The sequence below is a fragment of the Podarcis raffonei genome, chromosome 2, assembly GCF_027172205.1.
Source record: "Podarcis raffonei isolate rPodRaf1 chromosome 2, rPodRaf1.pri, whole genome shotgun sequence".
NCBI lineage: Eukaryota > Metazoa > Chordata > Lepidosauria > Squamata > Lacertidae > Podarcis > Podarcis raffonei.
In genome coordinates, this window is record NC_070603.1 from 5,956,567 (window position 1) to 5,981,810 (window position 25,244).

The following is a 25,244-nucleotide window of genomic DNA, read 5'->3' on the forward strand; positions in this document are numbered from 1 at the left end:
CTAAGTTTGAAGCCTTCTCCCTGACTTCAAGTTTTCTTTGTGTAGCGATGGTTCACTTGTAGCCTGAGGTGGTCCAGTTCAGGACCAGCTCTCTTGTTAGGGTATACCAACACTAGGGCCAGGGCGAGATTGGATTGGTTCACATATTAAAGCAGAAGTATGTAATTTGCACTTCCCAAACCAATACAGAAATGGAAACACAGCTATCCTCCAAAATCCACACTTTGTTGAATTCTGCAATACAGATCTCCCAACCTCAAAAAATGGGCACCAAAATAAAAAGAGCTTGTTAGGGAAAGGTCACACAAAGAATGCATATATTAGTTAAAATAATGTACATAAGAAAGATTATATAATGGGAAATGTCTTGCAAATATGCATGTATTGTGCAAAATGAATGCAAAAATGCATATACTAAACGTAATTGTGTACACTACAGAAATGCATATACTAGGAGACGGATTTTCATGTAGACTTCCCTTTTCTTTTCAAATTGCAACCTGATGTGCTGATAGAGAGACCTGCGCCAAAGGCTGAAAAAATGAGAAACTAAAACTGGCAGATTTGTCCATCTCACTTAATACACTTTAGACAAGATTAGTTGCACTGAGACCACTGGAATCTGGCCTCTGGAAAGCAGCTTGAGACCCCCTTTGCACCTTCCTCCCACTCCCCATTCTGCTTGCCTTCTGCTTTCTAATGCAGGGTGTGTCCCTTTATCCCCTGGGAGATGCTCCAAATTGGACCAGTTCCGGTTTGTTAAATGCCTCTGTGTGTGTGTGTGTGTGTGTGTGTGTGTGTGTGTGTTGGCCAGGCCAAAGCCCTTTTCATCTGCCCATATGTTGCTCTTCCTTCGCCTCCAGAGGGTGCGGGGACAGGGCTTGGCAATTATGCTTCAGAATATTTTTACCTTTTGTTTGAGAGTTGCAGCCAGGCAGGCATTTGTGTCAACTGAAAATACAGATGTTTGCTCACCACTCCTCCCTTAAAAAGCAGTCCCTTATCCCAGAGCGTCAGCTGATCAGCTAATGTCGTCTTGTTACCTCTCGGGCAACATGGTTTTGTAACAATGCCGTTTCTGTCTCTCTTGAACAGGAATATTCCCTCTCCCCACTTCTCGACTTAAAAAACAAAACAAAAAACCACGCTGGAAAGAAACCACCATCTGCTGTTCTGTTTTTGTTTTCCCTCTCGCCCACACTCGCTTTTCTTCTTCCTCTTCTTCTTCAATGGAGCCTCCTTTTTTTCTTTTTTAAAGGCTACAGCCAACCCTTGCCCTAAACCGCTGTTATTCTTTGGCTGATTCTAAAAAAGATAGGCAGCCTCGAGCAGGTCTCAGATGCTGGTGGGAAGGAACTTGGTGACTGCATGACGTTCCATTTCCCGTTCACGCCAGAATGACAATAGTGGCTGGATCTTAACTTTGTTTGGAAAAGCTCCATGCATTGTAGTAATCAGCTGCCTGAGCTTCTGCAGAAAGTCTGACTGAGATGGGTGCAAGGCCAATTCAGAAGAATGTGTCACCCACGCTGCTAAGGGCTGATTCACACGACCTCGGAAGCACATGGGGCAAAGCTACGTGGGCTCTGTTGCTTGGGTGCATGTGTCCTGCGGTAGGAAGAGGTAATTGCTGGCTCAGGGGCTCAGTCTGAAGCCCCGAGGCTTCTTATTTGGCCCCCACAATAGCTCCCTACTCAGTTATACGCCTCCTCCCCTTTCACTGCCCTCTGCTCCTTTTGTAAACAACTGCTTGTTTACTTATGTTTCAGAATGCTTTCTTGTTATGTAACAGCCTGAGTCTTCATCGCAATATTGAAAACACAGCATATGGGTAACGCTGTAATTATATTCCTCATTCCAACAAATAATAAAAATAATATGTGCCAGTTTAGATCTAACTATTTTTGACCACATGTTCTCTGAACCCTTTGCAAGGTCGCTGTTTGGAGAACTCTCCCTCTCTCCCTCCCCACCTTGCAGCTGATACATGATTTTGCTCTAGTTGGCAAGCTCAGAACCAACTCCAAGATTACATTAGCAGCTCTCCCCCTCAGATAACTGGACAAGATCATTAGTGCACCAAAGGGTGTGAAATAAAACATGCAGTCATTCATCCAGGGAATCTTATAGCCTGCTTCCAAAACACATCTGCCGTAGAACATTCCCAAAATACGTATGCATAAAGTCAGCATAGCATTGCCAATACCGTACAGGGATCATACACCACATCTGATTGTATAAATGTTTCTGCCTATGAGTATCCAAGTATCACGGGCACTGAACTTTGAAAAAGCTTTATGAGATTGGAGCTGATGATATTTGACTGGACTTTATTCCAGACCTGTCTCCATTCATGTTCCAGATCCTACTTTCTAGATCTCTTTCCCATAGAATTGCTTCATCTGTTGCCCTGATTCAGCAGTAAATAATATATTTTTTCAGTTTATACTTTTGACTTTTTTTTGCATCTTAGACTGCAATCTTATACATACTCATTTGGGAGTAGTTGCCTCTGAATGCAGTGGGGCTTCCTTCTAAAAAGAAATGCATAGGTCTGTACCGTTTATGTTTCACATTTAGATCTTAGCCCTGCATATTTTGATTTCTTTACTGCACCATATCTCATTTCTCACCACACTGGTCTTGTGAGGTAGGATATTTCTGTTCCATTTTACATGATGGGAACGTAGTCTGGCATGTGTTGAAGATGGCCTCCCAGGTAATCCACGGCCAGGTTAACCGCTGAACTCAGCTCAGTTCCAGAATCGTGACACCGTGTGGGTGCCAAATTCCTTGTTTTGGTGCCCCCCCCCCGGCCTTGCAACAAACATTGTTTGGGCTTGAGGGCATGTTGCCATAGCAACTGCCCCCGTTAGGCCTACGGTGCTGATAAGTGCAGGAGTCTCACAGGGTGTGCAGTCTGAATGCTTATTTCCTGCTTTCAGCAAAGAGATATTGTGTGTGCGTACATGGGGAGGCAGGGAGTGTGTGCCTGCCATTGCCACAAAAGGTGTCCCACAACATGAGGCCCACTTTAGAAAACACTGCAAGAGAATGAATAACAGTATGACTCCATCCCACCATTGTTAATCAGGAGTTTCAAGGAAGGCCTTCCAACCATTATTTCGGGTTTACTAGATCCTCCTTTAAGGGACGCGGGTGGCGCTGTGGATTAAACCACAGAGCCTGGGACTTGCCAATCAGAAGGTCGACGGTTTGAATCCCTGCGACAGGGTGAACTCCCATCGCTTGGTCCCAGCTCCTGCCAACCTAGCAGTTTGAAAGCACGTCAAAGTGCAAGTAGATAAATAGGTACCGCTCCAGCGGGAAGGTAAACGGCGTTTCCGTGCGCTGCTCTGGTTCGCCAGAAGCGGCTTAGTCATGCTGGCCACATGACCCGGAAGCTCCCTCGGCCAATAAAGCGAGATGAGCGCCACAACCCCAGAGTCGGCCACGACTGGACCTAATGGTCAGGGGTCCCTTTACCTTTACCTAGATCCTCCTTTAGGGCGAGAACATGGGAACTTCAATCTGTTTCTCTCACAAGAGGCCTTCTAGAAAGGAATGTGGCCAAGATCTAGCAGTGCTTAACACAGGCTGCCAGTTCATAGGGTCATTTTTGCAAGCCTATCAAGGGCTGGACACTTCATCTGAGATTTACTGGCTGATTATCATTCCTGAATCAAAGCCAAGAACTTGGCTTGCCCAAGTTATCTCCACAAGTTGAAAAGGGAACCTATTCTACCCACCCACCCACTCCGAGCCTGCCCAGGTGCCGTCAGGTGCTGCCTCTGGCATCCATTTCATGTGGTGGCAAGGCAGAAAGACTCTTAAATCTCTTAAATCTGGCATGCTCACCCAGAATGCTTTGCTCCTCCTCCCAGCCCCAATTCTATCAGTTCAGGAAATAAGTGACAGCACCATTCTGTGTCTGCGGTTGATGAACCACAGGAAGTTGGTTTAGACAGGAAACATAAGTCTTTGTGATGCAGTGAGACTTTGCATCAATGAAATTACCTTTTAGCACCACAGCGCCTTCGTTAGTAAAGCTAAGGTGCCTCTAAGTGTGGCCAGGTGTGAGGAGATGGCAGCCACCGGGTTAACAGAGCTAGCCAGAATGCACTTCAGTCGTGCATTAAAAATATGGCATTTCTTTGTTGGAGAAGGAAACCACAAAATTCGGATGACTGCAAATGTCAAAGGATGGCTGTGTTTTGGTTTGCATATTGTTTCAGAAGGTGTGTATTTGATAGATTTGGCTTTAAATTTCTCCTCCATCCTTACCTGATAGGAAGAGGCTTCCTTCGTTCCTCCTGGGTTGAGGTCAGATGCCGCTTCAGCTGCTGCTCAGGATGGGATGAATGTGGCCTTTGGAGGGTCATGAGGGGGCCAGGCAGATTTGCGGAACCCCGATGTTTGCAGAAGTACAAAAAAAACTTTTGGGGGGAGACCCTGTAATGAGGACTATTAAGGACTGAGCATGCTCACTGGCTGCACAAAGTGCTGAGTGACTTGACGGTGGAAGGGAGGGTCGAGAAATACTTGGTACTGCAGTGTTTTGGTCCCAGTTGTCATTCTCTCTGTGTGTGTGTGTTTCAGAGAGAGAGAGGGTCCGCCTCTTAAGCATTATACTACAGCATGGGGTAAGTAAGTCTTACCATGCTCAGTAGAATCGGAAGCACATTATACTAAGGGTGTCTCCAGACTGTCAGTATTTTATGGGAGTGATTCGGTTGAATGCCAGAGCTTTAGGTTTATGCATCAACATGCTCTTTTAAAAACAAATAAATAAATCCACTTTAAATAAGCAAACAAAAACCTTGGCTTCTTGCAGTCTGGAAAGTGATGAGGAAGTACATTGAAAAATGTTGGATGAATGAATACCTAATGAGAAAATGTATAATTCGGATGAAAAACCCATTGCAGTGTAACTGTTCTGCAAACAAATCAAAGCGAATTCTCAATAAAGACTGCATATAAACTCAGCCCTGCATAGGCTTTGTGAAAGCAAATCAGGATGAATGCTCCACATAGAGGTCATTTGGAGGGGCCCTAAGGATAAATCTTTCAAAGGGCGTCAACATTGCAACTCTCTGGCTCCATCTTTTGGCCAAACACAACCCCCCCCCCAATGTTGGACCCTTGGCCCCAAAGATTATGTGGTGAGGGGACATAAGAACTCACTGCTGAGGGGGCGGGGCATCACACATCAATGCAAAATTGCAGAAACAAAAGTACTAGTGTTCTGATATGTTTGAAGCTTCGTTAATTCATTAAATATTTGTAATAAAACAAAACAAAATGTAGCACTTGGCTGCAGGAATTCCACCTTCAGTTTCTGTCAGTGGGGGAGCTGCCACAAAATGTTGCAGTGGGGCCTGCCCTCCCCTGCTTCCTTCTCCCAATTAACCTCCGTCTCCAGGGTCCACCCCCATGACATCACCAGGGACCACACCTAGGTTTCATTCAGGTTTTGGCCCTGAAATCTCAGGCGCTGGGATGCTTCTGAACTAGGATTCTTCTGACCAACAGTGGAGGTAAAACCAACCAAGTTGGCGGCCATCTAGTATTACTCTTCATCAGGGAAAGCTTAGCCCCCCAACCCTGTTATGCACAACCCACAGTCTTTGGTACCATGATTGGCAAGTGCCGTATTGGATCCATTGAGGGTATCTAACTGGCTTGTGCCACCCCTGGCAAATTCCTCTGCAGCCCTAGGAAGCAAATCCCTTGGGTAGGGCCAAGGGGCTGAGTCACCAGTGGCTGCTACTGCACCCGGCACAGCTGCTTGGGCCTCTCCTCCCCAATCCCTCTAAATTCACAGCGCAGGACAGTTGTGGGTTGGGAGCAGGATAGTGGAGTACTAGAAATGATTAAGACCAGATGGCATGCATGCCAGAGCTGCAAAGGAAGGAGTGTTCCTCTTATTTCCCCCCTCAAAGTTTATTCTTCGACTAAGTTAGCCTTGATGGTTTGGAATTGGCATGATTTCTTAAAAAGTAATGGGCATAGTCCCTGGGCATCCGCTAGGTGGGGATTTGGGCCCTGCAACCCATTTGATGTTGAGACCCCTGCAATTCACAGCCGTGCCTCTTCCGTTACCGGCATGGGGAAAAGTAAAAAAGGTTTCCATAGCTGGCAGCTGCAGAGGCCGAAGGGGCTTTGTTGAGAGCAATTTGGAGGAATGCAATGTGGGCCCTTTGCCTTCTCGTGGTTGCTCTCGTCACTTCTGATTCCTTCCCCGCTGGAACAAAAGTGACTTTGTTGAGACTCCCATCCTCCTTGCATTTCCAAGGAGTCAGAGAGCGAGTGAGTCAGAGTCTGCGGGCTTTTCAGTCTGGCAGGTAGCCTGCCTTTTCTGAGGAGAGCTGGCCCCGTTATGAATCAGTTCTGGGTGTGTGTATAGATGGTACCCTGGACTGGGTGGAAGCAGGAATGGTAGGAAGGAATAAATGTGTGCACGTTCATTGTCAAAAGGCACGTTTGTGAATGGTGCAAGAAAATAGATGGAGATGTGCATGAATGGGAACAGGAATAAATGGTGTGTTGTTGTTTTTTCTATGCCACCTTTCGTACCTAATAACAAGAAGATGTGTAAAACCCAGGAGCAATCCATTGACAAAAATCAGACTAAAATGGCAGACACTTAAGTCAATGGCAGGTAGTTAAAAGAAACCAGGTGGTATAAACGACCAGCAAAGGCATCAGAGAACAAATGTGTTTTCAGCAAGGACCAAAATTACATTAAGGGAGGTGCTTCCCTCAGTTCACAGGGGAGGTGGTTCCACAGAAAGGGCGCCACCACTGAAAAGGCCCTTCCTCTGGGCACCACTAGGTGAATCTCTACAGTTTGTGGTATGACCAGAAAGGCCCTGTCTGGCTGTCTTAATGCAGGGGGCAAGCTGATATTCAGAATGGTACTCCTTCAGCCAAGCTGATCCCAAGTTATTTAGGGTTTCATAGGTCAAAAGCAACCCATTAAATCTGGCTTGGTGGCATATTGGCAGCCACTGACTGCTATGGACCTGCTCCTTTGCAGGGAGTGAAACCCTCTCTAGGGTAACCAAATATCCCATTTCCCAGACCCAGGAACCACCTAGCCTCTAGACTTCTGTCTTGTTGGCTCTCACTCAGTGGTGCACTCAATGGGTGTGTGTGTGTGTGTGTGTGTGTGTGTGAGAGAGAGAGAGAGAGAGAGAGAGAGAGAGAGAGACTTATGTATGTCTGTATGCATTAGTGTGTGATTGGGACAAGATTATATTCTGTATGATGGCAACGTGGAGATGAGTGTTTGTGTGCGACTGGCTCATGTTCTCCCGTATGAAGAGAACATCAGAGCAGGCTGCTAGAAAGTGGGTTGAAAGAATTTTCAGATGGGCATATTCCCCTCCGCCCCAGTTGAACAAGTTCCAGGCTTTGAAGAACTGTGTTTGTTAAACCCATTATAACATGACGCAACTTTTCATTTTATTTAATTTTCCTGTGTAACCTGAGACCTTTCTTTACCCGTCCTCTCTGTTGTTGCATTAAAGCACTCTCCTGGGGATGGAAACCAGCACTGGTAGTGAACCCATATTATCTATTGGTGTACACTCACAGCCTTCTCCACTTAGATCATTCTCATCTTCCTCTAGATTACCAGCGGGGAGGCTGAGGCACAATGCCTCCAGAGGCAATGTTTTCAGAAAGCTGAACTGTGGAACTGCCTGCCACAAGGAAATAGTCATGGTGGACTATTTAGCAGTTTCCCCAAAAGGGATTGATTAGATATCCACAGAAAATGAAGCCGGTGATTGCCACACCATTATACCAAACTCATAACAGGACTGGGCGAAACCCGCCTCTTAATATGAGGGATTGATTAAGGTGAGGCATTGACAGGTACAGACTGTTCTCTGCCTGTGGGTTTCTGGCATCCCTTGAAAACATCATATACGCTGATCTCCTTTGTTGGCATATTCCATTTGGCAATTCTCATACACGTTGTTCAGGAGTTTTCCTTTTCCTCCTTTCCCTTTTCATACAGGGCAAGGGAGATGGGTTAGGGGGAAAGCCTGAATTAGAAATGCCATGTGAATAGTTCATTCAATTAAAAAGGCAATGTGATGTTTTGATCTCTTAATGGGTGGCGGGGGGGGGGGGAGAATACTAGATAGTAGTTGATTTTTTATTTTATTTTTTTGAATGCCCAGAAACAAGAACTGTGCATGAGACATTTGGGGCTGGAGCCACTGAGGAGCACATAAGCCACTTATTCTTTGGGTTTCTGCATTAACAACAGTTTTGAGTCCAGAGCAGTGACTCATGAAGAGATGCAGAGGAGACCCTCCTCTGAAAGTGGGCAATTCTACTGCACCTCTGCACTGGAATCCAGTGACACCCAGCAGATTTATTCATGGTGGAGGCTGATTTGGAGGAAGCAAGTCCAGAAAAGTGAATCATTTGGAGATGTAACAGGCGGCCTTCTCTGCAGATGGCATTTTGGGCTCACAGGAGACTTGAACGATGTTCATTCATTTGTTCTCCAGTTCATCCATAGCATGTTAGCAGCTTTCTTGTAGCAAACAGGTTCCACCTTGACCACTGTTGACAACGAACCACAGGCGAAAAGGGCTGAAAGACACACGTCTTGGTTGATAATTGAGATCTCCTGCTGGACTGAGATCTCCAGCTCTGTCCAGGAGGCAATGCAGGAAATGCTTATTTCCTAGCTACCTTGCAGTGCTTTGACAGCATCCTACCTCCTCACAGTAAAACCCAAATTGAAGTTCATGTGGTTTCAAATCCAGGTCTTCTTGCCTGAAGGGCAAGAAGAGCCTTTAGCTCCTTATGGCTTTATTATACCCAGAAGCTGCTCCTAGTATCACTTTTCAGTGTGAAGCTCTGGAACAGTGCTGTTCTGGTAGCTGAGGGCACCACAACCCATTCATGATTGTATTGGAGTGAGTCATGTTTGGTTTTATTTTTAGAGATTTCTTAAATTTCCTGCAAATGAGCACTTCCTTGGCTTGGTAGAGGAGATATTGCAGGCACATTGTACTGCTTTTATAGTCCAAAAGTGGCACACATGCTTTCAAAAAAGCTATAAATAAATGTCCTGATTTCCTCCTCATATGAAGGAGACGTGGTGGCTCTTCTCTTTTTCCTTACTCTCTTGAATTTCTTACTGCAGTACAGGGAAATACTACTGAGCATGCCTGAGTCTTTTACCAAAAAGTGAGCAGCGTTATGAACTCCTAGACTGGCTGGTACAGGGTTGGAGAGGCAAGGACCTGGAAGGGCTCAGCCCTCCTGGCTTTCAAATTTAACTATAAGGCATAACTCCCCTGTCTACCAGCCTGTGCCTATGGCAAGGGCGAGTCATGCTTCATCTAGATGTTATCAAGGATGGAGAAAAGTGAGAGCTGAGAGACATAGAAAAATCACTGTATCTCTGTATAGGGTGTTGCTGAATACCTTGGTCTTCATCTGGTGTGTCACACCAGAGAGGGAAGCAGAAAGGAAAGGACAAAGACAGGGAGACAGAGAGGAGGAGAGGAAGACACATGTAGGCTAAAGGATATAAAAGCATGATTTATTTATTTTTGCTGCATTCCTGTTCACCAGGAGCGGGTAACCTTTTGGGCACAAGTGTAGGGGTGGCATATTTCAAAAAGTAAAAACCAGGACGAAAGTTGTTGAGTTCTTTTCCTTTCAAAAACGCAAAAAAAAAAACACACCCTGTGATTTTTTTATTGACTTACCTAAGATCCAGGACAAAGTGCCACATTTCAAAAATCCCCCCCCCGGATGTCAATTCCACCTTTGAAATCCAGACGTATGGCAGCCCTACACAAGGGAAACCTTTGCAGCCTTGGCTAACCTTCCGAGGGCCACATACCACTAGTGGGTGGGGCCACCTCTCATGCACATTCTCACATGCACACCCAGGCAGTACAGAGATGGGTGCACAGAACACACAGAGTGGGGTTACTAGCCCCTCTCCATTAATCAAAGGGTTGATTTGATGATCAAACAGAGAGGGCAATATTCATGCCCATCAGTGGACTGGGATGTGCCCACCTCAGCACTGTGTCTACTTTTGGGGGAATCTTTCTTTCTTTCTTTCTTTCTTTCTTTCTTTCTTTCTTTCTTTCTTTGCTATCCCTTGCTATAAAGTCTAACCTGAGAGAAAGTCTCATTGAACTCAAGGTCACCTCCTTCTTAGTAGGCAAGCTTAAGATTGCATTGTAAATGTGGATCCTTGTTGCACCTTTGACATTAAAGGGGGGCCGTTTCTGGAAAAGGTTAAAGGCCATTGGTTCATTTCAGTAATTTTATTCCTGGGTTTGGCATGTTTTTGATTAAAATACTGGACACTAGACAAGTCAGTAGATTATTGTGCTGTCCAGACCAGACCAGTTTGCCAGCCTGACCCATCACCCCTAAGTCAGCACATTGCTGGATGTAACCAATATGCTCCTTGACAATCCCATGTCTTGCCTAGACTTTCTCTTGAAAGAGGAAGTCCTTCCATGCTTCCCAGAATGTATTCCATGGAAGCAGTCCAAGAACTCCATCCACACCACCTGTCTCTCTGCTCCTCTCCTTAGAGCTCCATGAACCTCCCTCCTGACAAGGCTCGTCTCCTCCGACAATATGACAATGAGAAGAAATGGGACCTCATTTGCGACCAGGTAAGGTGGGGCTGCCCTGTGGTCGTTGCTGATGGGGTGAGATTCCACTCTGTCATTAAAGCTACAAATCATATCATGGCAGAGGCTGATGACTCAGACAGGGTCACTGCCAGAAACAACTTCATCTCCCCTTGAGCTACAGTTCCTTGACTCCCTTTAAAAGAGCAAGCCAGATCCCCTTATCATAATGCATTTTTCCTACTTGACTGCTTAATTCTTTGTTGTTATGAGAATGCTATCCCTGTTACCCGCATGATTAACGGGAAAATGTAAACATCTGACCTCCATGTGGGCTTGTTTCAGGCCATAACATTATTTTAGCTATTTATATACTGCACAATTACCAAAGTTTCTAAGCAATGGAAAAGCTCTTTCATTTGATTTCAAGATTGCTTCCATGCCGAGCATTTACTGTGGAGCATAACTGTTTTGCTCATGTACTTTTCACGGGGCATCTGCACAGCACCATGACCAAAACATTCGGCTCCTGTGCATTCTGCCACCCACCTGTTGAGCTCAGAAAATTCTACAAGCCCCTAGCTATAGACACACCCAGCTACCCATAATACACTGTGATACGATTCCTCCTTGTCTAATCAAGGAACCCACAAAATTTAGGTTCAGGAGAAGAGAGTGGGATGAAATTGTCCCTCCATTTATTTTCAGTCATCCCCTGATCCTATACATTTAACATCAGCTTGATATGAAGATATTAGCAAGTGATAACCCTTATCCCTATGTTATAAGCAACTTGGACGTTCTTGCAGATCAAGGTGCTGATAAAGGCATAGGAGTGGTCCATGTCATTCTTTCCTAGTCGGTTGACAAATCTTATTAGCAGCTCTTTGTGCCGCTGCAACAGTAGCAGCCAGCATGGGTATCTCTCTGTGTGTTGCTGTCCTCTTAAGTCCTCTCTGTCCCAGCCAGCATAGCCAGCGGTCAAGACTGATGGAGGGCATTAGGTTAGGTGCCCCTGCTCCTTAAGGGAGGTCTAACAGATATGTGGGTTCATCATCCAGGTTACAGAGATGCATTTGTAGTAATAAACCAAGAGCCTATGTTCCATAAATCACATTGGACAGTGAGCGGGGACTCATGGAATAACGTTTTTCTTCACCTGTGAGAATGAAGATCTTCACCCAAATGAAGATGTGGTTTTAGACTGGTCCAAAACCATGAGAGGGAGACCATAGGTTCTTACAGCCCAGTTCTGTGTATGCTTATTTAGAGTGCAGTGGGGCTTGCCTAAGGTTGCAATCCTAAGGGGAAAGGGGCAGATTTTGCTAGCATTTGAGCGGGACAGAAAGCCACAGAAGAGAATGTATATGGGTGGAGCAGATAGTGGAAATGGCTTTCCTTTCAAGCTTACGATACAATACGATACGATAATCTTTATTGTCATTGCCCCATAAAAAGGACCCCTAACCATTAGGTCCAGTCGTGACCGACTCTGGGGTTGCGGCGCTCATCTCGCTTTATTGGCCGAGGGAGCCGGCGTACAGCTTCCAGGTCATGTGGCCAGCATGACTAAGCCGCTTTTGGCGAACCAGAGCAGCGCACGGAAACACCATTTACCTTCCCGCCGGAGCGGTACCTATTTATCTACTTGCACTTTGACGTGCTTTCAAACTGCTAGGTTGGCAGGAGCAGGGACCTGAGCAACAGGAGCTTACCCCATTGCAGGGATTCGAACCGCCGACCTTCTGATCGGCAAGCCCTAGGCTCTGTGGTTTAACCCACAGCGCCACCTGCGTCCCATGTCATTGCCCCATACAGAACAACAAAAATGAAGAAGAAAAAATCTACACAAGACATTGAAACCAATAAGCCTGCTTCTTAGATGTACAGGCATAAAGGGGCATCTGGAATTCAGATTACCCAGGAAGAGCAGGCCACCAGACAGTGTTGTCCTTGGTGCAAGTCAGGGCAACACTGAGGCTTGCTATGTTAACAAATAAATAGTGGGGACCTTTCCCCTGTGGTGACCTAGGCCAAGCTTGGCTCTGTGCTTTTGAAGACCTAACAATCATTATTCCCGCCTTCTGCTTCTTTCTTCTTTCTTCCTCTTCCCTGCCCACCCTTGAACAGGAACGATTTCAGGTGAAGAACCCACCCCACACATACATTCAGAAACTGAAGAGCTTCCTTGACCCAGGAGTCACCCGGAAGGTAAGTCGCTCAGAATATTTAATGTATGCAAGTTCCATTCGTAGATTACTTAAAATGGTTTACAAGACTGGAAACATCAAACAAAGCATTGGCCATGCAATATGACAGTGATGCCCTCCAGGGCAGCCCGCTCAGGGCATGTTGCCACAAGAGGAACAACCTCCCTTCTCCTCCTCTAGCCCACGGCTCTGGGGATTCTCCAAACACACACCTCTGAGCCAAAATGGAGGGGGAAGTGCTAGCAGGACTCCATGTGCTGTCTCCCACTAGCACAGCTACTTGGTTGGCGTCAATACCACTACCAGACTAGGGCGAGGCGGTCCTTCAATTTGAGGATTTCTTCAAATAGAGGCCTTAAAACAGAACACAAAGCTATCCTAGGCCAAGATATCACTTGGCCAGGCAGGGCCCTTTCCAATGAGACAAGTTGCTCAACCTGAAAAGCAAACTCTGAGGCTAGGCTTTATAGCAGAGGTGGAGAACCTGTGGCCCTGCAGGTGCTATTGGACTCAAACTTCCATCAGCCCCAGCCAGCATGGTCATTGGTCAGGGGTGATGGGAATTGTAGTCTGGTACAACTGGAAAGTGCCAAGATGGCTACTCTTGGTCTGTGCCATAGTAAGGAATCTCACAGGCCCTCCAGTTCTTGCAGAAGTAGTATTATTTGTATAAAGAACAAGGGGTATAGGAGAATATAAGCAGGGACTGGAATTAAACACAGAGAAGGAGGTACGAAAATAACGGATGCATTTAACCCGATGGTTGATCCTACCCTCACATGCGGGCTTGATTGTAGATGAGGAAGGTAAATTGGTTGTATCCTGCCAGTAAAGTGTGGTCTTTATGCTTGTAGAAGTTCCGTCGGAGGGTGCAGGAATCCACCAAAGTGCTGAGGGAGCTGGAGATCTCTCTAAGGACCAACCACATTGGGTAAGTCAGCGGTGGACCCTGCCTGGGTCTGAGATATTGCTGCTCTAACATGCTCTGCATCAGCCTTCTTTAGCCTCGGTGCACACAGTGTTCTGAGGACTGCTCAAGGCTTCTCTTGCCTTAAGGCAGTCACCAGATCCTGCCAACATTACATGGACGTGTGTCTTTGGTTATTGGCTGTTTCTTGACCTAGAGGCATTTCCGAAATGCGAGCAACAAGATCCATGTTGGAGGCGAACTAAGCAGTGAGAACTAGAGGCTTCAATCGACACACAAGTTATGTGGGGCATGAGCCAGGTATTTTTAAACCCCTTGAGATCCAATGGCAATGTTCAGCACATGCCCAGATCTCTCCCACTGAAGTCAATGGGATTTTAAAGCGCTTAATTTTGAGTGGATCATACATGCTATGTGTAGCCGGGGGGCAGGAGATTTACTGTGTGTGCAAATGGGTTAATAAAGTTGTGCAGTTTCCCAACTTGACTTGGTTCTCTCTCTGTTTTCAGTGTATGTGTGTGTATATAAGCACCTTCTTCTTAATTTGGGTTATATAATGATGATGGTTTCTATAATACAAGAAGCTGTATAGGTTTTGGCTAATACGTGGATTCCCAGGTGAAATGCAGCTGCTGAGGAAGAGGTGTGGAGTTTTAGCAGTCTTCTCAACATCAGTTAATTTCTGGAATTTACCCAAGGTGGGGTGATACGGATTAGATAGCCTTAAAATGGGCATTATACAGATCCATAGAGGTTGAATCTTTTGGTGGCTACTAGTCATGATAGTTATATGAAACTCCCCAGATCGGTGGTAGCAGGAGATATGCCACTCAGTACTAGTAGCTGGTTGGGAATATTGGACAAAAACCCTCTTTTGTAAAATTCCTGGGAGTGCATAAGCTAAGTAAGCTACAGCTTAGGGCCCCAGGTTCTTAAAGGGCCTCCAAAGACATTTTTTAGAAAAACTAAATTTCAAGTTTTACCTAAGTGGTTAAAAAATTAATAGGCTTCTTGCTATATATATGCTTTAATTAGTGTGTTAGCTTTTCGTTGCATCCTAACCTATGTATTGGTATATATGCAAATATGAACCTTTATCATTTCTGCTTTCAATGTCCTTTCTGTTGTGTTCTTTGTCTCCTGTTACAAAACTTTTAAAAAAAAGTAAATGGGAGGAAGTTAAGAAAGAGGTGGGGACACCTTTTGGTGATGCTATGGGGCCTCTTAAACTTGACATAGCTTAGGGTTCAGCATGCCTGCTGGTTGGCTGCTGTAGGAAGCCGGATGCTTCACTCACTGGCCCTCTGACCTGATCCGTTTGGGCTTTTAATGTCCAGGCTGTCCTAAGAATCAGTCCAACGAAGCAGAAAATGGTCCACCTGGGTGATGGTCCATTTGACAGGCAGGCCAAGAAAAGCAATAAAAGAAAAAAAGGAGGGTGGGTTAGATGAGGACGTTCTTCTTCAACACTTCCCCTCGGCCTGCTGATAATGCTCTAGCCTGCCTGAGAGGCCGCTATCCTCCCAAAGGTTCCCATGCCTTCTGTTGTGAGCTAGGAAATGCGCCGCTATCGCCACCTGTCCTGGCTCCAGCTGGAAGGGAAACGCCGGCAAGAGCAGGAAGCCAAACTGTTCCTGTCCTTAGTTTCTGGTCACTGCCGGCCGGGCGGGACTTCCTCAGGGTGGCTGGAGCTGGCACGGGGAGGGGTTGCTTAGTCAGCAAGACTGGTCTAGGCCATGAAAGAGCGGCAGTTTGGGTGTGAAAGACAATAACAAAGAAGGGGGGGACTGCTAAATGCTGGGGATGAGAGATTGTGAGTGAGAGCGAAATATTTTGAGGTGTCGTTAGGGTTTTCCATGAAATGGGGTTGGTGGCGTCTGTGGATTCATGGTGGAGAATCATACAAGTGTAGTGCCAAAGGAGGCCTTAAGAAGGTTATCTGTTCCAAAGCCTTGCTCCCAGACATTATAAAAGGCACCTATCCAGCACAAGGTCACAGGCTCTGTTATCTTCTAGATTTTAGCAGGCAGTTGACGGAGAGCAAAGGGGGCCAAAGTCTACTGACGCAGAGGAACAAGGAACGTGTTCAGTACAGTGCACCCGAATATGTGGCTAGGTCACTTGTTCGGCAAAAGTGCAACTCTGCCTCCCCCAACCTACTGCAAAAGTCATTTGCTAATATTATCTGCAAATTAAACCTTTTCCATGTAGCCCATAATATTAGCAACTGATATTTAGTCATAGACATTGGTAATGACCAGCCATTTATATGAAAGCCAACTCACAATATTCTGTCACAAATGGGTGTGGCCAAGAAATAGAACTGGATGTGTGCTCAATTTTCGCGGGGTTCATTTTTCACATCTTTCTAGAACAGTAGCTTTGCTCAGCGTCCCTCCAGACAGCCTTTTTATTGTGCATTTATGCTGATTCTTATGAATGATATTGTTGGAGTGATTATATATAAGAACCCCTCTTTCACACCTGCAAAAGGTTTTGGGCAGACATTCTACCTTGTTTCCAATCAGCACATGTCCCATGACTTCCTGCTGAAACCCTGCAGTTCTTTTATACCACAAATTGTTGGTTTATTTTTGTTGTGCCTTTGTTGCGCTATAGCACAAGGGTGCCCCTCCAGACAGAAATAATACGATACTATTGGGGAAGTACCACAGAACAACTAATAAAGCAGGATGATGTCTGGAAGGCCCAATATAAATCCAGCCCTAATGCGCCATTATTGTATCAGTGCCAGCTCAGACACTCTTAGTATAGCAGGAGCAGGGATATTAGCCTTAGGAAAGCAACTATCTCTACACCCTGTGCATCATGCTAGGGTGCTAAGGTTAGGAGCCTCTAATGCAGCGTGCGTGTAATACTGGTCTACCTTTTAATGGAAAAGGACCCCTGACCGTTAGGTCCAGTCGCGGACAACTCTGGCGCTCATTTCGCTTTACTGGCCGAGGGAGCCGGCGTACAGCTTCTGGGTCATGTGGCCAGCATGACTAAGCCGCTTTCTGGTGAAACCAGAGCAGCACATGCAAACGCCGTTTACCTTCCTGCCGGAGTGGTACCTATTTATCTACTTGCACTTTGACGTGCTTTCGAACTGCTAGGTTGGCAGGAGCAGGGACTGAGCAACGGGAGCTCACCCCGTTGCGGGGATTCAAACTGCCGACCTTCTGATCGGCAAGCTCTAGGCTCTGTGCTTTAGACCACAGCACCACCCATGTCCCGGTCTACCTTTTAGGACTGTTTTAAAGATTAATGTGGTAGAGTGTGTGGATCACTTTGCACGATTAAACAAAGCACCATGTATACCTAATCTATTATAATTACTACTAAAACCACAAAGAGTTTGTTGTGGAAATTACAAAGATAAACACTGACTGGAACTAAAAGTATGAAATTGTTTATAAGAGTCATAAGGAATAAATTACAGTGCCTCCTGCAAGTCAGTAAGAAAGGAATGCATCTTTTGTTAAAAGTAGGTATGTGTGAAACTCTCTTTGCTTTATAACAGTGCAAGTATACATGGGAGTTCTTTTTGGGACTGTTCTTGATACTCAGGTATTGAAGAGGAACAGAATAAACAAGCCAGCTTATATTCCACATGCAAAATTGCAGAAAGCAGTGAGCAGTGTTGGCTGCACATTACAACAGAATTTTGCACTTTCTTTAAAACAAAGAAGGAGCCGGTCCTTAAGCCTGCAAAAATAGGCTTGAGAGTTTGTGGGAAATGTCCGCTCAAACTGTGGCGACAGGAATGATGGTCATAGTGCTGGAGTAGCTGCGGAGGATTGACAGCCGTCATGACATACAGCTTCAGTGCCATGCCTGTTTGTCCCTCCCCTTGACTATCAGAAGTGGAATAAATTATGCAAAATAAGCATATGTTTTGCATACCGCAACTTGATTTGCATAATCTGCACAGCTGCTGGTTTCAGCTTTTCAAGGAGCAGAATGTGAGCTAACTTGGTACACAACATTGAGGGGTGTTGTTGTTTTAAGCTATGACAAGAATATAGTCTGAAAAGCAGGCTGGGTTTGGAGATAGCGTTGCACTTTTGATGGGAAGAGCCTTTTTTTAGGAATGTGTGATTGGGACTGGGGAGGGACAACAGGGAGAAGAGCAGGCGCTCGGAGCGTGATCCTTGGAGTGAGAATAGGAATGTTGCAAAGCGCACAAGGGAGTCCCTGTGTTCATCTTTGAAATGCCGAGGGGGGAATGTTCTTGCATGCAAACAGCCCTAATCTGCTACAAACAGTCCTCCTGCCCTTGAGAAAAGTCCCTCTGTTTTTCCGGAACTTACTTTTTCTTTCCCGTAAACCGTAACCAGCGCAGCCTTGCCTATTCAACTCAGTAATCCTTCTGGAGGGAGGGAGGCAGTTCCAGAAGCGCAACCCAGTATGGGCATATTCTAGAACAGCAGTGACATATGCAAACATCAGAGAGTCATGGGTCACTCGCTTCAGGCATCTGGAGCTATGTTTTCCCTGCAGGCAGCCATGGCGTGGCGCCTCTTTTGCTCCTGTTTCTCCCCACGTAACACAGAGGAGACTGGATTGTGTGGGTCCAACAGTACATTCAACACTACTCCTGTTTAGCTATTTGGTCCTTCCTAAGCCTGTGATTCTCTCTCTCTCTCTCTCTCTCTCTCTCTCTCTCTCTCTCTCACACACACACACACACACACACACACACGTGTTAATGTAGATATGCATGCACAGTCTTGTGTATTCACTCTCAGATGCAGCCAGGGACATGTAGACAGATTTGTCCCAGCATATGCACATGTGAAACTTCCTTAATCTTGTTCGACAATTGGTCCATCTACCGCAGCGTTATCTACTGGCAATAGGAATCCAGAACTTAGGGAGATAAGTCTTTCCTGAGAGATTTTCAACTTTTTGAGACTTTCACCCTGCAAAACATGTTCTCTCCCATGGACCTACGGTCAGAGAATACAGGCATGCCTGCTCATAAGCGCATAAAAGCATGTGCACCAACTCAGTTTCCTTTTATGCATACGCCCACGATCTCCTTTCCTGTACTAGAGCGTGGCTAGGATTGGATTTGCCTTGGGCAGCTTCTGCTCCCACCTCTGTGCCCTTTAACCTCCAGCAAATGTGTTGAGGGCCCTAAAATAGCAGCCACTGGAGTCAGACAGGAAACACACAGGGGTGGAGGCTGGAGTTCAGACAGGCAGGAAATGGGCGGGAGTGTTGCTCCCCTGTCCCACAGAGAAAGAGAGAGAGAGAGGGAATGAGCATATGCGTAGTTCCAGTATCCAGATGATTGATGGACGAAATCACATTCAACAATGACTACTTCTGGAAAGAACATACACTGAACAACCAGCCTCCAAACAGATGCAGGCACCCTCCTTCATATTCCAGAGTTGGCACACCTGCACAGAGAGAGAAACAAAACCACAGATACACAACCACACACACACTCCTATACTGTATTCCTTTATTTCATACTCCACCTGGTTCAGTCCGATCCCTTGACATAGGTTGGGATCATATTCGTACCTTCATGCTCCTTCACAACTTGCACCAGAGCGAGAAGGATGGAGAGAGACGTCCCCAGCGAATGTCAAAGGGACTGCGAGGCCCTGAGCGAAACCCTCCCTGCCCAGCATCAGAAGATAACGCCCTGCCAGTTGCTTTATTTATCGGCAGCTGGGGATGCTGCAATCTCCCCGCAACACACATTGGGTGGGCCATGGCTGGCTTCCTTCTGAGTTTTATCATGTTCATCTGTCTCCTTTGAACCCCCTCCAGTCTGTCCCTGCTGCAAAGGCACAGGGCCCCCAGACTGAATGAACACAATTCTGTAAATGAGCTGAACTTGATCTGTGTTATACAGAGTGAGGGAGCTGTTGATGTCTTGTGTCTAGTAACCTCAGCTCTGTTTAAGGCTTGGAGGCAGGCAGTAGTCTGGGAGAGACATTGCTTGCATCCCATCATGGTCTGTCTGTCTGTCTGTCTTTTGGCACTCTACCAAATCTGGCCAAACAGGTTTGTTCAGGTTTTAGAAACATCATAACCCTCACCCTTTCTGCAGAACCTGATTAGAGCAGGTGAAAGCATCCACAACAAAGAGAGACCTTTCTTTGACACCATCTTAAACTATTTTGGAGGTGGAGGTGTTGTCTGTCTCTAGCCTTTATGAGCTTGATGCAGCTCCAAGCTTGCCTTTTTGGATTGCTTCTTAAAAACAACAATAACAACAAAACCACTTCTTCCATAAAGCCTTTCTTCCTGGACCACCCTCACCACTTCTGCACTGTCTTTACCACCACATCCTTTCAACTCTTTTCCTTTTCAATTTCCCCTTTCTTCTATTATCTTCCTTCAGATTTGTTCTAAGTTTACTTTGGGGCTAAGTACGGCAGTGTGCACTGGGTTTAGTGATTTGCATGCTGATTTGTTACTGCTATTTTGCTCTGTCCTGCATTCTGTGTTTTAATTGTGATATTTATAATGTTTTCGGTTTTATTTTCTTTGTACACTGCTCTGTTCAGTTTGCTGGAGGGTGATCTAGAGACAGCTTTTAAATGAATACACATTCAATGGCAATTAATTAGTCAGTGTGTCTACAGTAGCATCCTCAGCCACCCATCAATGGGTCGTATTCAGTGCAGCATGAACCAAAATGTTCCATCAGCGCAAGCATTTCTGCTTGAGCACAGAATGCTCTCCCCCTCCCCTCCATGCCCCCTAAATCCATTCCAGGTCCCCCCCTCCCCAACCCTCCAAAGCAGATTTGGGGGTGGTACTGTGGAAGGAAGGGGGAATCTCATGGCACTAACGTAATCTTTGCTAGTGCAACTATTTAAGTGAAAATCACATGATGGTATGATGGACAATGGATCACAAGTCAACTTCTGCAAGTCAATGTGAGCTGCCTTTGGGTAATAAAGCCCCGTTTTGGGTTTTTCTTTTGCAGGTGGGTGCGCGAGTTTCTCAATGACGAAAACAAAGGCCTGGATGTGCTGGTGGATTATCTCTCCTTTGCTCAGTGTGCGGTGATGTAAGTGTCTGCATTTCCTTTGAGGTGCCTCTTCATACCACTATTGGAAGCAGTGGGACTTTGAAGGCAGGTTGCTGGGCATTGCGAGTGGGGAGAGTCCATCAGGCTTCCCATAGACTCTGTGTTAGAACAGGATGCTTGGCTGGATGGACTGCTGGCCTAATCCAGCTCTTATTATGTTCTTATGAAACACATTTGTAGACAAAATCGGTCCAGAAGGATAATTAGCTACCTGGTTTTTTTGTTTTTTTGTTTTTTTTTTAATCAGTCTTGGGGCCTATTCATGTTCTCATTCAGAGTCCCAGGCAGGCAGAATAATGTTGTTGAATTCAACATTTTCCATCTGGAACATCTTTAGCTGGCAACCATCTGCTGCAATGTCTTCCTGGCTTCCCTTTTTCAACTTTTGGGATAGTCATCACCTTGGGGTATTTATTAGGGGCATAAATCTGCTTGCTAGTTGGTTAATCATTTGGCCTTTCAGTGATGAACTGGTTATGCTAAAAATAATTCAAATATTATGGAAACCTCAGTTCAGGTGCCTTTCCGAGAAGAAGCGAGACAAATTTGCATCAGTGTCTCTGGGCAAGTTCAGGTGGCAGATGGCTGGGGTCACACTGGCACTGAAGTCACGGTACTGCTGAAAGGGCCCTCTCATTGGGCCCCACGCCACCCCTTCTGAGTGTCCCCGAGGAAGATTCTTGCAGTTTGAGGCAGGCTCACATGGAAAGAGATACACCTGAAGGCACTTTGATCCCAAGCCATTTAGAGGTGCAAAACAAGGGCAGGGAACTTCTTTCAAGCCCACGGACCACATTTCCTTCTGGGCAACCTTTTGAGGGCCAGTGGTGGAGCCAGAGGCAAAAGTAAGCAGAGCAATGGGACTCTGTACAGCAGGCTAGTTTCTGCACACATGCTTTAGCCTCTATATAGGCAAGCTAGAGGCATCACAACCCCCCAGCCCGTCAAAAACACCCAGAAGCGGGTGCAAAACAGAGGGAGGAGATGGCTGGAGAAGATGTGTGACCTGGAGAGAGAGATTTGGAGGACCGCATTCGACCCCTGAACCATAAGGTCCCCACCTGTGCTGTAAAGGTGAAGGCCAGTATTTCAAACTAGGATTTTTAAATGGACCAGGAGGCCAGTGTAGTTGCTTTAAAACTCTTCACTGAGATGCAAAGAGCAGCATGGGAGCAACTTGTGAGTCACTGCCCTGCTGAGCGTCCAGTTCCCCTTTTCACAAGGGAATTGCTTTGGCAGCAACCAGCTCTGGAGGTCTATCTTAATTGTAGTATTGTAGAGTTGGAGGGGACCGCGAGGGTCATCTAGTCCCACTCCCTGCAATGCAGGAATCTTTTTGTCCAACGTGGGGTTTAAACCCACAACCCTGAGATTCAGAGTCTCATGCTTTACCAGCTGAGCTATCTGTGACTCCTTCCAGTATTCAGTGGACACAACTCTAGTAGCTCCCAGGAAGCAAGCTGGTGTGTGCAGCACTTGCTCTAATGTAGACACCTGACTGCCAGGTGGTTCACTTCTAATGAAAAGCCAGCCTGTAGCACAGTGCAGATTGGCCTGTATGCTGTGAGCACACATCTGATGCAATGCTAGCCTGGGAATTTGTCATAGGGCAGGCCCAGCCTGGAAAAACATGTCTGCCAGCCTGTCTGCCTGCGTGTATGTGTATACATATGCCTTGTACCTGGTTTTCTTTGTGCTCAGATCCTGCTTACGCAGGGGGAGATTTGAGCCTATGCCTTGTCGCATGCCAAGCTGCTGGGCTTGTGGCCTGTTGGGAGGAGCCCCCGTGAATCCAGAGCTTGAGCGCTCTACGCAGCTTTTGTTCTCGAGCGTCTCTCTCTCTGTGTGTGTGTGCGGCTGGGGGGTGTCTGTGGGCATGTGTATGGTGTGTGATCCCTCTCTGCCCTCCAGGTTTGATTTTGAGGGCCTGGAAAGTGGTGAGGATGGAGCGCTGGAAAAGCTGAAATCCTGGAGCAGGTCCATAGAGGATCTGCAGCACCCCAGCACCCTGTCTGCACCCTACGCCAACAGCCTTGCTCGCTCTGCGCGCCAGTCTGCCCTCCGGTATGTACCTCTGCCCTGCTGCGCCTTCTGGTGTGTAGCCTTCCGAGCTCTGTAATAATAATAAACCCCCTCCCTGCTTTCTGCCCTCCAGGGATGCCGTGTGCTGATCTCTTCTCCCCACTCCCATCCTTCCCCCTTGATGTTCCTCTGGCGGTAGCTGGCCATGTCTCCTCTCTGCTCCAGGCCTTCTCTTTTGCCGTGCTCTGTTTGCCTCTCTTTGCTGAGTCTCCTGTTCTCTCTCTTTCTCTGTCCTTGTCACCTGGGTAAGTATTTCTGCACTGGGCTGCTGCGTGAGGAATTCTGTGCACAGTCCCCGGGCTGGACGGTGGCCTAGGTGCATGAAGATGTGTGCGGGAATGCAGAGGGCCCCCCCTGCAGTCCACACCCAGGGCTGGTGGCCTGGTGGCAAACAGGTGGCCAAGCGGCCATTGGGGATGGATGATCTAAGAGCAAGGTCCAAGACTCCTGGTACTTCGCAGTCTGGAGGTTCCTGTCCTGGGAATGGACATGGTTCAAACTCCAACTTAGTCACAGGCCCATCGGCTGACTTTGGAAAAGCTCCTTCTCTCTCAGACTCTGATTCCCATCTGTAAAATGGAAAGAAAAACAGTTTTACCTCGCAGGGCTATTGCTCCTGACAATTTTAACTGTATGCCTGTTGATTCTTAATAATAGTAGGCATTCGGTACTTTGAGGTGGCTGGATATCCTTGCAGGTCCAGCAGAGAAATTCTGTGGTGTATTTGTTTATTATTTGTTTCATAAAAAATTACATACCACTTGATTGTAAAAACAAACGATCACTCAACCACAACCTCAAAGCAGTTTACACATTGAGACAGCTATTGAGCAACAAGGGCTGCTGAAAGATTATTATCATTTTTCCCCTTCAAAGAGTGATGGGTGGTTTGAAAGAAGTACTGCTGTTTGTGGTATATACATTCATCTTGCTATTTTGACTGGTTAAACAGGTTTGGGAGGCTTTTGTGTTTACCCAAATCCTGCAAAACATAGTTGACCAAGATAAGAAACAGAACACGTTCACACAATGCCTTTTTGTATCATTTCCTACTCTTTGCCTCTAGCCTAAGAAATATTAAACCAAGTTTAGAGGGTACTCCGGGGAATCAGAAGACAGGATGCCTAAATGGTACTCATGGGTTGGGTGGACTCCTTTTCTTACTTAGTTTGGTCACCTGGTTCCCTTTCCAACTCATGTCTTTAAAAATTGGGAGCTCATGAGTTCAGACATTTTTAGCATAGGTGGGCGAATCTGCATAATACCTGTGGGAACTCCATCTTGGATGAGGGTTGTGGCTGCGAAGGGATCAGTGTCTCCCCATACTGTCCTGGAGAGACATGGCAGATATATATGCTGAGCCCCAAACTCAGCCAAAGGCTCAAATCAGGCCAAACATACCATATTTTTCGCTCTATAGGACGCACCCAACCATAGGAGGCACCTTGTTTTAGAGGGGGAGAACAAGGGGGAAAAAATCTCCCCCTCTCTGCGCAGCGCCCCTTCAGCGAAGCAGCAGGAGAAACAGAGCCCCTTCCATTTCTCCTTCCGCTTCGCTGAAGGGGTGCTGCGCCTTAGCTGAAGGGGCACCTACCCTTCAGTGAAAGGAACCCGAAGCCTCCGGAGGCTTCAGGCGGCTATCTTTGAAGCCTGGGGAGCCAGAGGGGTCGGTGCGCACTGACCCCTCTCGCTCTCCAGGCTTCAGTGAAAACAACGTGAAGCCTCCGGAGCGCGGCAGGAGCGCTCCCTCTGCGCTTTGGAGGCTTCGCGTTGCTATCGCTGAAGCCAAGGAGCCTGCATTCGCTCCATAGGATACACACACATTTCCCCTTAATTTTTGGAGGGGAAAATGTGTGTCTTATAGAGTGAAAAAATTGGTACTTTCCCTCCTTGATCATTGAGCTTTTCGGCCCTTGTGTTCTTTCTGTGTCTCAACCACCTAGAGAGTATTCCAGATTTTTGACAAGAAACTTCTTTATTCCTTTTGGAAAACCCCATTTTAATCCCCAGTGTATTTACAATATTTTTGCTTCATATATATATATTTTAAGCAGCATGACTTTAATTTCTCCTTGTTTTAGCAAATAAAAGCTGAATGCCCTATCTCTTGAGGGGTGTTTGTGCATGAGTTGAAAGCTAGAACTGACAACAGTGGTCTCCTGGAACTTAGCTTTTAAGTAGATTATCAAAACCCCTGAGTTGATCTTAGACTCCAAATGAGCGGTAGCCATTCAGCCTTTCTTTTGCCAGCGAGAAACCCACATCTTGGGCAAACCTTCTGACAGAAGCTGGTGGTTCTAATTACAGCTCTCCCTTCCTGTTCTTAG

General features: G+C 46.4%; 1 protein-coding gene and 1 non-coding gene across 8 annotated transcripts in view; one reads left to right on the forward strand and one right to left on the reverse strand.

The window, feature by feature from the left end:
- FMNL3 (formin like 3) overlaps window positions 1-25,244 on the forward strand; it is a 100,856-nt gene that overhangs the window by 37,088 nt on the left and 38,524 nt on the right. For all 7 annotated transcript variants that reach the window (XR_008328245.1, XM_053371699.1, XM_053371661.1 and 4 more), the window contains exons 2-6: window positions 10,593-10,676; window positions 12,765-12,845; window positions 13,699-13,775; window positions 20,731-20,814; window positions 22,747-22,899. Coding sequence is in view for 6 of the 7 variants with exons in the window: in XM_053371699.1 (XP_053227674.1) it covers window positions 10,593-10,676; window positions 12,765-12,845; window positions 13,699-13,775; window positions 20,731-20,814; window positions 22,747-22,899 (479 nt within the window). In the remaining variant the exon portion in view is untranslated. The remainder of the gene's footprint in view (window positions 1-10,592; window positions 10,677-12,764; window positions 12,846-13,698; window positions 13,776-20,730; window positions 20,815-22,746; window positions 22,900-25,244) is intronic.
- TRNAQ-CUG (transfer RNA glutamine (anticodon CUG)) lies at window positions 22,173-22,246 on the reverse strand. Its single transcript has one exon. It is a non-coding gene; the product is annotated as a tRNA-Gln (tRNA).